Below are 13,552 nucleotides of genomic sequence, written 5' to 3'. Positions count from 1 at the left end.
ATTCCTGGCGGCGGGGCCCTGCTTCCGGCCTACGTGTCTCCCAGGAAGAGCACTGTATACTGGCATAGCGACATGGCGCCTCCGGCTCCCGGCGCGGCCTCTGGCGGCTCCGGAGAGGTAGACGAGCTGTTCGATGTGAAGAACGCTTTCTACATCGGCAGCTACCAGCAGTGCATCAACGAGGCGCAGCGAGTGAAGGTGGGCGGCGGGCGGGGATGCTTCCGGCTCCGGGCGGACGCGGTTTCTCTTGCAGCGGAGGCTTGTTGTGAACTTACTGAGTAGCGGATGCCGACTTGAAATCCTACTCCCTCGGTCTCCACCTCTCCAGGGCTGGGATGACAGGCGTGCACCTCTTCTCCCAGTTTGCAGATTCTCTTGGTTGATTGACAGGGCTTCACTTCGTAGCCTGGGCTGACCTGAAGTCAGGGTCCTGGTGAGGTGACCGGTGTGGCCGCTGCCTCCTTCTTAAAGCCGCTTACTGTTTCCTTTTGCTCCCCCCCACACTTTTTTTTTTGAGACACGGTTTATTTTTGTTTAGGTCTAGCTGTCCTGGAACTCTGTAGACCAGGCTGGCCTCGAACTCAAAAGAGATCCGCCTGCCTCTGCTTCCCGAGGGTTGAAATTAAAGGTGTGTGCCACCTCTGCCCGCCTTTTTTATGTCTAAAGCCAGGTACACCGTCTATCCCAGCACTCAGGGGGTAGAGGCAGGTGGGTCTCTGAGTTCAGGGCCAGCTTGGGAAGTTCTAGGCCAGTCAGAGGTAATATTGCAACCTTAACTTAAGCAATAATAGGCCAGGTATGGTAGCACACACCTTTGACCCCAATACTTGGGAGACAGAGGCAGGCTGATCTCTGAGTTTGAGGCCAGCCTAGTCTACATAGTGAGTTCCAAGACAGTCAGGGGTATACAGAAAAACCTGTCTTGAACCCCCCCCCAAGAAAAGAAGTATAGTCATAAAAGGAAGAGGGTCTCCTTTAACCAGGGCTGTCCTCAAGCTTCCCATCTTGCTGAACACTGAATTTCCTAATGCTCCTGCCTCCACTCCCGAGTGCTGGGATCATAGTTGCGCACAGCCACACCCAGTTACTCACTACGTGGATGGAAACCACAGCATTGAGGCAAGTGCTCCACCAATTGAGTCCCAGTCCTGACTTTTTTTTTTTTTTTTTTTTTTTTTTTTTTTTTTTTTTGGGTTGTTTTTCTGGAGGCTGTCTTGTAGCTCTATCAGGCCTCAGACATCCATCTGCCTCTGCCTCCCCAGTGCTGGGTTTAAAGGCGTGCGCCACCACTGCCTGACCTGACTTTATTTTATTTTTAAAACAATCAACAGTTTTGTTTCAACCTCCCAGATGCAAGGATGACAGGCCTGTGTCACCACGCCTGGCTTGCAAGACAGAAGACAACAGCATTGTCAACAGCTGGGCTGCTGTTAACGATGTCACCCAGTCACATATTTCCTCACACTGCACTCCTGCTGGGCTCCATGGGAGATGGAGTTGGCAGAACACCAAGCTTTCTAGGCACATTAGCCTTGGCAACAGAGATAGAGCAGGCAATCAGAAAATGACAGGAGGATGAGTTGTAGAAAGTGTGGGTCTTAGACTTGGCAGTTTTGAATGTGAAAATAGCCTGGCATTCCAGGTTCAGGAGAGTGAGGGGCTGGGGCCTTGGCTCCGGTAGAGTGCTTGCAGCATTCTTCTCTCTGTGGCTTTGGAGGCTGTCCTGGAACTCGCTCTTGTAGACCCGGCTGGTCTAGAACTAACAGAGCTCCGCCTGCCTCTGCCTCCCGAGTGTTGGGGTTAAGGCGTGCGCCACCACCACCCGACTGCAGTAATACTTCTTACCTAGCTAATAATCGGAGTTGGTAGACTTCACCTTGTTCACATTCTCCACTTCCTGGCTTTCCCAGTGATTATGCATTCCTAAGCTTCTAGAAGATTCTTTCTAGTCCCTGGCTTTCCTTCCATCTCAGAACAGCAGATGTGGGGTCCTTTCATCTTTAGAAGTCCTGTGTTTCCTGTCACTTTCCTCTGTGTCTCTGCTCTTTAGGACTTGTGTGGTTAAGTTCCTGATTCTGGACTCTGAACTCTAGGAATGTGGGACAATAAATGTTTAGTATGTGAAGTCAACAGTCACTGGCCCAGCAGGCCACCTCAGCAACTCTCTGAATGGGGACCTCAGGGTGTCTTCAGATACAGGTGGCCCCTCACACATCTGCTCCTTCCTAGCGAGGAGGCACTAGGGTTGTAGGTGGCTCGGGGCAGGGCCTCTCCCTGCCTCAGCTTCAGGCCCTATGAGGGTTGCTAGTTGCTAGACTGCTGGGCACTGTGGTGACCAGTTCCCCTCAGGGTGTGTGGTGTCAGCTACTCCAGAGGCTGAGGCAGGAGGATCAATAGGAGCCATCCTGGGCTGTCTGTCTAAAATAAATGTATGTATCCACTTACTACAGAGTGGTCTGGCCTGTGTGCCAAACACTTCAGTGGGTCTAGTCTTTCGCCTCTGTCTTTGTTTCTGTCTGTCTGTCTGTCTCTCTTCCTCCGTTTCTTGAAATGCTGGGATAGAACCCAAGACCTGTAAATGCTCGACATCTCTGCTGTCTTGTAGCTCCTCAGCCCATGCCTTTGGGGTTCATTCAGCCACTCCCTTGCTGCAAAACATACAGGCTTCAGCTTCAGGAAAGCCAGCCACTCTCAGTTCCCTCCCTTCTTTCAAAGCCCCGTCTCCCTTACAGGCTCTACAGGCTTTGAGAGATGATGGGAAGGCCTTGACTTTATTCCCAGCAAATTCCCTCACTATGTTTAGAGTCCAGGGCGACCTCAAGCTAATTGAAATACTCCTGCCTCAGTCTCCTGGGTGCTGGAACCCCAGGCATGGTGATGCACACCTGTCATCCCAGCTGCAGGAGGCAGAATCAGGAAGATACAATGTTCAAGGTTGTTCTGGGCTACATAGTAAGTTTGAGGCCAATCTGGTTTACATGAAACCCAAAAAACTCCCCAAATGATAAAATCAAAGCCTTGTACCCAGAGGGGTTGGGCCATGCAGTGTGGCTGGTGTGACTAGCAGTGCTACACGCTGTGATACCTGGGACAGTGGTATAGCCTCTAGCTCGCATTGGTTGACCGTGTGCCCTCTGTGGAGACTTCCTTGGGGCTTCTGGGTCTCCTGGGTTCCAGCTGAGACCCAGAGCTAGTTAGACTGGATACCCTGCCTTACTCTGCTCATCTCCCCACAGCTGTCCAGTCCCGACAGGGAAGTGGAGAGGGATGTCTTTCTGTATAGAGCATACATCGCACAGGTTAGTATGGGGAGGGGGGCACAGAGCCCTCTGCAGGGAGCTGTGGGCAGCCAGGTGGGGGCTGTGTCCCAGGTTCCTCATCAGGAGGAAGGGTGGGTATGTGTGGTCAGAAGACAGCTTGCTGCACTCCGTCTTTCCTTCCATTGTGTGGTCCTGAGAATCGTACTCCCATCATTAACAGTCCTCTCACATAGGGCAGGCTGGCCTTGCACTCACTATGTAACCCAGGGTAACCTTAGCCCTCCTCCCTCTACCTCCCCTGTGCCTGGCTTCATCATTACCCACATGAGGTTTATTTTTCACATTCAAAAAGCAACCCCAAGCGGTATAGGGTGGCACAGGCCTGTCACCCCAGTGCTTTGGAGACAGAGGCAGGAGGAGCTCAGGTTTGAGGGTAGCCTTGGCTACATAGCAAGACCCTGACCTCTGAAAAGCTCTTCTTCACTCTGGCCCAGGGTGGGGCTCAGGTGCCCAGGAGTAGTATTTGACATACAGAAATCCCCCGGCCTCAGCACATCATCTGGCCACCAGCCCCATCCTATCCCACACTCCTCTGTGTGTGTCAGAGAAAAGCCAGGTGTGACTCTAGCGCTTGGAAGACTGAAGCAGGGGAATTTCTGCAAGTTTGAGAGCATCCTGGGTAAGAAAGGGACAGGGTGGCTCCAGAAGTAGCCATAGGTGTCAGGAGGAGGCCTTCCAGGTGAGGGAAAAGTGAGACACCCTGCTGTCCCCACATTGCCAACATCAGGTTCCCAGCTGCAGCTGGGTGTGACAGGCGAAGGCACACCTGGCAATCTTGCTGCCTGCTGCTGGAGCAGGTGACGCTGCTGGCGTGGGCAATGTGTTGGTAGTGCTGGTGGCGGATGGGGAGGACTGATGTGCACCTGTGACCATAGAGGAAGTATGGTGTGGTCCTGGACGAGATCAAGCCCTCCTCGGCCCCAGAGCTCCAGGCTGTGCGCATGTTTGCTGACTACCTTGCCACTGAGAACCGGAGGTAAGGCCTGGCTAGGGCAGGTGCCTGGGCCCAGATAGCCAGGACCAGGGTCTACTCCACCAGCAGAGGGAGGGTGGGGTGTCCTCTCTTCTACCCCTTCACTTCCTGGGGTCTCCATTTCCCCCATCTGTCAGTAGAGGTAGTGACAGATCTGCTGCACAGTACTTTGCAGGGCTAGGGGCGAGGCTGTGTGTTGAGTGTGCTCAGCCTATATGTGGCCTTGGCTTCCATTCCTAGCATAGAAAAGGGTATGGGTGCTTTGGGAACAGTTCACCAAGGCCTGTCCCAGATCCTCAGTCCCCACCCATGAGGGGACGCAAGAACACTGTCCCTTCCTAGCAGCCTGGCTGGGCCCCCCCGGGTTCAGTCTGTCCTGCCTGCTTTACCGGCACCCAGGCCTACCCATGCTCTGCACATGCCCTGGCCCAGAGCCTTTGAGATTCCCACCCCCAGAGGCTGACATGCTCTGATCCGTGCCTGGGATGCCCACCCCCACCTCCCTCAACCTGTTGTGCCATCTGCATGAGAATGTCTGACTCAAAGCACCAAAGGCTAGGCACTGATGTGGCCTGTTGGGTTACCTGGCACTCTGCTGCACGTTGGCATGCATCCCTGGGCTGACACAACTCCTCTGCACTCCTGGAGAATGGGGTCCCTCATAGTCAGAGGGCTGAGGCCGACTTCCACCTTAGCCTCACTGAGCAGCCATATCTCACAGGGATGCCATCGTGGTGGAGCTGGACCGTGAGATGAGCAGGAGTGTGGATGTGACCAATACCACTTTCCTGCTCATGGCTGCCTCTGTCTACTTCCATGACCAAAACCCAGATGCAGCCCTGCGCACCCTGCACCAGGGCGACAGCCTCGAGTGGTGAGTGGGCTGGAGTCTGCCCCCTTCTAGCTGTTCTGAGACAGAGCTACTGAAGCCCAGTGTATCCCTGACTCCCACAGGTGGTTTTCTGATGTAATGTACACACAATACAGAGAAAAGAGGACTAGGAAGGAGGTGCTGAGCTAAAGAACCACAGAGGGAGGGGTTGTAATCAAAGTATCTATATATGTGTATGAATTGTCCAAGAACAAATTGAAAATTATTAAAAAAATGAAAATTAAGCCGGGCATTGGTGGTGGACGCCTTTAATCCCAGCACTCAGGAGGCAGAGGCAGGTGGATCTCTGTGAGTTTGAGGCCAGCCTGGTCTCCAGAGTGAGTGCCAGGACAGCCTCCAAAGCTACACAAGAGAAACCCTGTCTCGAACCGCCCCCCCCAAAAAAAAAAGAAAATTAAAAAAAAAAGAGAAATAGGAACAAGTAGGCCAGGCACATACCCAACACCCCAGCTTCTAGAAAGCTAAGGGAGGTGGGTCCAGGCTTTTATCTGTGTATGTATTTTATTTGGGAACAGGTTACGTGTACCAGTGCATGTGTGTGTTGTAGACCAGTGCACAATATATGGGAGTTTTAAGTCATCAGGCTCAGAAACAAGTGCTTACACTCTAAACTATCTCCCAGATGCATTAGGGTTTGGAGGCTAGCCTGGGCAACATAGTGAGAGAGCTTGTTCAGACAAGGGCGTTTGGCTCTTATCCCAGCACTTGGAGGTAGAGGAAGGAGGATCTGAAATTCAAGGTCATCCCCAGCTAATCTCAAGTCCGAGTCTAGTTTAGGCTACATGGAGTTCTGTCTGAAAGAAGACAAGGGCGGATGATCACATGTTCCCTCTTGGAACTGGAAGAAAAGTAAGGAGGAGAATGCAGATGGAGTTTGCTATGGCTGGACCTGGTGCTGACTCCTCTCTAGCAGAAAACAAGGGACAAGTGTCCCCATGAGTCACATGTCCCCCCAGGAGCTGAGAGAGACTGGTGAGGGTCAGGTGAAGGTGCTCTAGGGCCTACATCTGCAGTGCTATGTGCAGTTGCCCCACACACAAGCAGGGGAAGGTCTGGGCCCCTCTGCTTGCCCTGGAAGTGCAGTTAGCGGGGGTTTCTACTTGCAAGCCTGGCCTCTACAGAACCCCAGGGAGACCACGGGCTCCTGTGAGCTCACTGGCAAAGTGGGAGTGTTCCCCTTGGCAAGCCCAGGCACCACTTTGACCATTCTGTCTCTTCCCTATCCACAGCATGGCCATGACGATTCAGATCCTCCTCAAGCTGGACAGGCTGGACCTAGCCCGGTGAGCCACAGCCAGGACCAGCCTCCCTGAGGCCTCCCCTTATTTCTGCTCCATACAAGTGACACACTGTTCTTTACATAGCCTCTCCATGGAGTCCTTTGCTTTTTTTTTGGGCCTGGGTTTTTTTTTTTTTTTTTTCTAAAGCTGGGGTAGAGGCTGTCAGGTTTTTTTTAGGGAGCCTATTTTTTTTTTTTTTTTGAGCCTGCGTCCTATCACAGTTGATGGTGTTTAGGGGAGGGATTTGTTGCTGGGAGTGAAGTAGCAGCCCCTGAGTGTGCTGGAAGCCTTTTTTTTACCCTGGCACTTTTTTTTTTTTTTTTTCCCCAGGAAGCTTCTTTCTGGATTCCTCACCATGTGAGGCAGCAGGTGGGCCAGCCAAATCTGCTCCATGTCAGCTGGACACAGACCTTTTTTTTATGCCAGCGTTTTTTTTTTTTTTTTTCAGCATCTTGTCTCCTGTGCTCTAGGATTTTTTTTAAGAAGATGCTTTTTTTTTTTTTTTTTGCCACTCTCACCCAGCTAGCCACTGCTTTTTTTTACCTGGCTGTTTTTTTTTTTTTTTTTATTGGGAGCTGGGGACTAAGAAGTGTCTTTTTTTTAGCTGCATCCTTTTTTTTTTTTTTTTTCACCTGCAGCCTAATGGCAGAGCCATTTTTTTTTGGGAGGAAGTTTTTTTTTTTTTTTTTTGGCCTGCCCTTCAGGTCCCCTGGGTTCAGGTCAGCTTTGCTGTGCTCTCAAAAGTTCCTTTAACTGAGCTGGTGACAGGCTGGGCATCCTCAGCCCACACTGCCCTGCCTCCTGGTCTTGGCCTCCTTTCCTGTGCTTTTGTTCATAGCCCTTTACAAGGGAGCCCAGACCCTTGGCCTCATGCAGCCCTCCTCCTGGGTGGAAATGAGCTTCTGGAAGTTCACTTCCTTCTTTTCAATTCAGGTTTGTTTGTTTGGCTGGTTGGTTGGGTTTTTTTTGTTTGTTTGGTTTTTTTTTTTTTTTTTTTTTTTTTTTTTTTTTTTTTCTGGGACTGGCATGAAACCCAGGACCTTACTCATGCTTGTCAAGTACTGTACCACTGTGCTACACCCCAGCCATATTTAATTTAATTTTTTTTTAATTTAGCTTTGAGGGATTTTGTGTTTTGCTATGGTTGTTTTTTTGTTTTTTGTTTCTTGGTTTTTTGTTTTTTGTTTGTTTTTTTTGCTTTTTTGCTTTTTTGCTTTTTCGTTTTTTCAAGACAGGGTTTCTCTGTCTAACCCTGGCTGTCCCGGAACTTGTTCTGTAGACCAGGTTGGCCTTGAACTCTCCAGAGCTCAGCCTACCTCTGCCTCCTGGGTGCTGGGATTAAAGGCTGTGCAACAACAACACCCAGCTGTTTTGCAGTGTTTTAAACACAGGTCTCATGAATCCCAGACTGGCATCAAACTGGCCATACTGAGGATGGTTTTGAACTCCTGATATCCCTGCCTCCATCACCCTAATGCTGAGTGAGATGCAGGCATACCCCCTGCCCCTTTGTTCATGTATGTGCATATACATGCAGTGCCCAGAGAGGCCACAAGAGGGCGCCATATCACTCAGTTGGAGTTACAAGTAGTTGTCAGTTGCCCATTGGGTGCTGGAAATGGGCCCTTTTAAAGAGAAGCAAGGGTCTTTGTGAGTTCAAGGCCGGCCTGGTCTACAGATCGAGTTCAGGACAGCCAGGGCTACATAACCCTGTCTTAGGGAAGAAAAAGAAAAATTAAAATTTGTGTTTTGAGGCAGGGCTTCATAGCATGCTTTTGGTAGCCCTGAGTTGACCCTGTAGGCAGGCAGGACTTGGGCTATGTTCACACGTATTTATTTGCTGTGTTCACAAGTATGTATCTGGGGTGGGGATGTGCACAGGGAGATCAAACTCTGGTCTTTGGGTCTTGCAGCAGCAACTTTACCTGCTGAATCGTCTTACCGGCCCAAGGCTTGAAGTCTGTCCTCCTGCAGCAGGCCTCAGGACAGCTGGAGTGACAGACCAGCACTGACAGGCCTCACTATTTTGAGGCCCAGTGTTCCTGTGTCCCTGGTTGCCCTTGAGCCCTCGGGTTCAGGTGACCTCACCTCAGTTTCCTGAGGCCTAGTTTTATTTCCACACACACCCATTCCTTTCCTCTAGTGTTACACTGTGTGATGAGCAGTCACAGGGCAGACACCACCTCTGACAGCTCCTGTGTCCCTGTGACCCCAGCACATACCCCACATACCTAGAAATCCACCCTCTCCTACAACATCCAACAGTGGCTGGACTCTTGAGGTGCCCCATGCATGTCCCACACCCCTCTACATGGGGCTCTCTGCAGGGAGGGAGGAGGGGCCTGAGCTGCTCTCAGAGTGACTGACCCTGAGCTGTGCTGAGGAACATTCAGGGGTGAGCGGATGACCATCAGTGACGTAGGTGTTCCCACAGGGTGGTGAGAAGCTGCAAGAAGCCTACTACATCTTCCAGGAGCTGGCTGACAAGTGCTCTCCCACGCTGCTGCTGCTCAATGGCCAGGCAGCCTGCCACTCAGCGCAAGGCCGCTGGGAGACTGCCGAGGGTGTGCTGCAGGAGGCACTGGACAAGGTGGGTGGCGCATGCGGGGACCAGCCGGGGCATCCCAACACCCTGTCACCTACTGTACCCGAAACAAGTGAAAAGTCCCGGTCACAGCAGGTTATAAGACTAAAACCTTGAGTGGCCTGATTAGTGGCCACACACACACTCTAGACCCACTGCCCCCTCTGCTGCCTTCTGTGGGGGTCTCCAGGGTGATCTTTCACCCAGCTCACTTGGGAGCATTTCAAACCCTGGCAATCCTTGTTCCATGGTGTCCAGGTGCTGGGGTGACAGGCCTTACTTGAAATGAAAGAGCATAGCTAGGCCGTGGTGGCGCACACCTTTAGTCCCAGCACTCGGGAGACAGAGGCAGGTGGATCTCTAAGTTTGAGGCCAACCTGGACTGCAAAGTCAGTTCCAGGACAGCCAGGGCTGGAACTCACTGTATAGATCAGGCTGACCTCAAACTCAGAGAGATTGACCTGCCTCTGCCAAGTGCTGGAATTAAAGTTGTGTACCACCACCACCCGACTGGCTTTGGGGATTTTTAAGCATAGGTGCAGTGTTGTGGGACTTGGCAGCTAGTTTGCTCCCATCTGAGCCTCCCCCCAGTTCCTCCTCTGGAGCTGGCCTCCCATCCCTGCCTGGATGGAAAAGGCTGGTGGTAATAACTGTGGGTGAGGGGCATCGCATTTAACCAGCGGCTTCGTGGGGTAGACTCAGGCTAGGCTGAGCAGGAATGTGTGGGGAAGGCCTCTGGGACAGCTTGGCCCCGTCCCACCTCCCCTACAGGGGCTTGGGCTGGTTGCTTTCTGGCCCCAGACAGATAATGGGTTCAGGGCCTGGGTTTGCTGACTGCCTGTCCCCTATCTGTTTCTAGGACAGTGGCCACCCCGAGACCCTCATCAACCTCATTGTACTGTCACAGCACCTAGGCAAGCCCCCTGAGGTATGTTGTAGCATGACATAGGCCTAAGCCTCTTGAGGGTGGTGGTGGGGACAGCAATAGGACAGGCAGAGACCAGGAAGGCAGCATCCAGTGGCTTCATTTGAGGGGGAAGAAGACACTGGACCGCGTTCTGCACAGGGTCCTTGTGAGCCCCGAGTCACCTGCATCTGTTTGTGTCCCAACTAAGCACAGTCTGCTGTCCTCAGGGTTGAGTGGTCAGGGCTGGGCTGAGCCCTCTTAGTCTGGATCTTAGAACAGTTCTCAGCCTGTGGGTCACAACCTCTTGGTGGCTAAATAGTGCTTTCACAGGGGTCGCACGCATTATGATTCATAACAGTAGCAAAATTACAGCTATGAAGTACCAATGATATGGGGTCAGCACAACTTGGGGAGCTGTGTCAAAGGGTTGAGAACCCCTGCTCTAGAGTGTAGACATGTTAGCTCACAAAGCTTCATCACCCTGTCTCTCCAGTGTGCCCAACCCCATCCTGGTCACTTCATCCCTGGGGCCTCTGCTCCGCACCTGAGGCTAGGTGTCTGATGTGCTGCCTGTCTCGGGGTTGGGAGTTCTGGGGGTTAGGGTCCCTCCCTCGCCTCCACCCTGCTCTGCAGGGCAGAGTGGCTTTTGGATCCCCATATCCGGCTAACTCATCCCACCCCACACTCCTCAGGTGACAAACCGATACCTGTCACAGCTGAAGGATGCACACAGGACCCATCCCTTCATCAAGGAGTATCAGGCCAAGGTGAGCAGTCCTTTCTGGGATGGGGGATGTCCTGAGGGGAAGGCTGAGCTAGCTCATGCATGACATCTCATTTCCCACTGCAGGAGAACGACTTTGACCGCCTTGCACTGCAATATGCGCCCAGCGCCTGAGGTGGAGATACCCCTGGTGACCCCAGCTTCGTGCCAGACGTCGTCCTCACTTCCTTGTCTGTCAATAAAGTCTGTCCATCTTCTCTCTGCCTAATACCTACACAATACTCACTCCAGCCACTCTGATTGGGCTGTGGATCAGGATTTGGAGGAAGGAGTCCAGGGTCCCACCTCACTCTGGGCTGCAGGATAGACCCCTGTCCCCGTGTTCCCTAGCCTCCCTGTCTGACAGTCCTCACACCAGCCCTACAGGCATCTGCAGGTAGCCTCAGTCAGCATGCAGGGAACCAGACGCAGGCCCACAGAGCAACCATCATGTGTATGTTGAGATTGGAACTGAGGACCCTAGGCTTGTCACGGCTGCCACTGCACTTCACGATGGGCACAGTCACTGGCAGGACTGTCAGCCAAGATTGAGACCCACGCTGGGCCCTGCTTAGCAGATACTTACTTACCCATAGTGAGGAGCCTTTGGACAAGAAGGAGGAAGGCTAATGGAGGCTGTGGGTGGGGGCAGAGATTGGGCTATGTGCCATCCTGTTAGGCTGTAGAGGACATGCATGCATCCCAGTAGCAGACAGCAGACAGGCCCCTGAACTGGCTTTGGGCTTTGTGACTGCATCTCACCTGCTAGGGAGGAGGTCGGGTATTTATTTGGCTTTTGGGCTGGTGTCTCGTGTCTTGTGGGTAGCCACCTGACACACCACCTCAGATGCCACTGCAAAGCATCCCCTGGCACCCCACCCTGTGGTAGGAGGGGGCAGGGCATCATTATCAGCCCAGCTTCGGCTCCATAGGGTCCACAGCCTTGGTGACTGTTCTAGTCACCCTGGTCCCAGCAGCCCTGGTCCCAGGCCAAGAAGAAGCTCAGACCGAGCAGGCTTCTTTCCTTACAGATGGGCACTGCGTTTGCCAGATGGCACAGAGGTTGCCAGGAGGAACTGTCACTTGACAACTAGCCTGTCACTTGACAACTCAGGAGCAAGTGCAGGAAGCCCTTAGCCACTAGGGTCTACTGTCAAGAACACTAGGTGTGGCTCACCTGAGGAGAGGTGGGAGCACTGGGGGCTGATGACCAGCCTTAACTACATTATGAGACCCCATCTCAACAGAAAGGGGCTGTGAGGGGGCTTAGTAAACTGCCTTCCCTAAAGCATGAGCCTGAGTTTGGATCCCCAGCCAATAGCAGAGGTGGCTCGTGTCTGTAACCCCAGGGATGGGGCCTGGGTGTAGGGGACCAGGCTCCCTAGGGCTCATGGGCCACGTGGTCTAGTTAGATCAAGGAGCCCTAAGTCAGAGACCCTGCCTCCAAAATGGAGATGAGGGGGGGCAGAGAGGTGGGTCAGTGGTTAAGAGCGCACTCTGTTCTTGAAGAGGACCTAGGTTTGGTTCCCAACGTGTTCCAGGGGATCTGATGCCCTGTTCTGTCCTCTGGGCGCCAGGCCGGCAAAACACACAAAATGACTAAATCTTTTAAAATAAAATAATAGCAGGGGCTGGAGAAGGGGGTTGTTGGTAAGAGCACACACTGCTCTTGCAGAGGGCTGGAGTTCTGATCCCAGCAGCAATGTCCATCCAGCTCACAACATCCTGGAACTTCATCTCCAGGGAACTCCACCCCTTCAGACCCATGGGCACCTAGTCTCCTGTGACGTGTACACAGACACATACACACCACAGTTTTAAATAGAAGTGAAGGGAGGTAGTGGACATCTATCTCTGGGCTCCACACTCATGCACTTGGCATGCATGAGTGCGTTCCGTCACCAGCGGTGGATATACCATGCATGGTGGTTCATGCCATTAGCAGCTACACAGTGAGACCCTGTCTCAAAAACCACAAAGAGCCTGAGGCAGTTGGCAGATCAGCACAGGAGGCCTGGTTGGAGGAATCAGCAGAGTAGAGGAAACCAACCAGGCTAGTCTTGGTGGTTTTCATTCTGGAAGGCGGAACCACTGGAGGCTGGCCTTTTGACTGTCCCTAGCCCTCCTCCAGGTAACTCCCTTGCTAATAACTGCACCCTCCCGGTAATGAGCCTCTAGGTGGCTGGAACAATAGAAATAGGACCTGTGCATCCCAGGGCCCAGCGGACACAGGACAAATCCTCAGTCAAGTATGGGCAGAATATATATTTTGTTTCTTTGCATTTATTTATTTGTGAGAGTGGGCATATAGGTAGAGGTAAGATAATTTGCTAGAGTCTGTGGTGATACATTGTTTATGAATCTAATAAAGCTTGCCTGGAGATCAGAATGCAAATCTAGCCACAGCCATAGAGGCAGGCAGTGGTGACACACACCTTTAATCCCAGGACCCAGTACACTGAGGAAGATGGATCTCTGTGAGTTCAAGGTCACCAAGGGTTAAATGAGAGTGAATCAGTCTAAAAGAGAAACAAAACTCACACCTTTAATCCCAGCACTAGAGAAGTAAGAAAGGCAGGAGCAGGGTCTCAGGCCTGGCAATTAGTTTCCAGCTGCATTGACGACAGGAGGAAATTAGCTTCCAGCTATGTTGCAGTCAGGATAACCCCAGCCTTGGTAGAGGTAAGAGCTTTCTGCTGGCTTGGCTGCTCTGCTTTTCTGATCTTCAGCTTGAACCCCACTATCTGCTGTCTCTGGGTCTATATTATTCGTGCTACAAGAGTCAGTCTGTCCTCACCTTCAGGTCGTTAATTTGGTGACAAGCCCCCTCATC

General features: G+C 52.2%; 1 protein-coding gene across 1 annotated transcript; it reads left to right on the top strand.

The window, feature by feature from the left end:
• The first annotated feature begins 33 nt into the window (after nt 1–33).
• Nucleotides 34–10,937, top strand: Cope (COPI coat complex subunit epsilon). The gene is given in 12 exon segments (NM_001246677.1): nt 34–198; nt 3,237–3,299; nt 4,196–4,296; nt 5,015–5,167; nt 6,415–6,467; nt 6,470–6,495; nt 6,497–6,500; nt 6,971–7,016; nt 8,899–9,055; nt 9,909–9,977; nt 10,649–10,723; nt 10,807–10,937. Coding segments are annotated over 12 exon segments (921 nt in total). The 5' UTR covers nt 34–72; the 3' UTR covers nt 10,855–10,937.
• Nucleotides 10,938–13,552: the final 2,615 nt, after the last annotated feature.

This window comes from Cricetulus griseus (assembly GCF_003668045.3).
Source record: "Cricetulus griseus strain 17A/GY chromosome 1 unlocalized genomic scaffold, alternate assembly CriGri-PICRH-1.0 chr1_0, whole genome shotgun sequence".
In the NCBI taxonomy this organism is placed as follows: domain Eukaryota; kingdom Metazoa; phylum Chordata; class Mammalia; order Rodentia; family Cricetidae; genus Cricetulus; species Cricetulus griseus.
The sequence above is the reverse complement of the archived record's forward strand: the minus strand, read 5'-3'. Positions and strand labels throughout refer to the sequence as shown.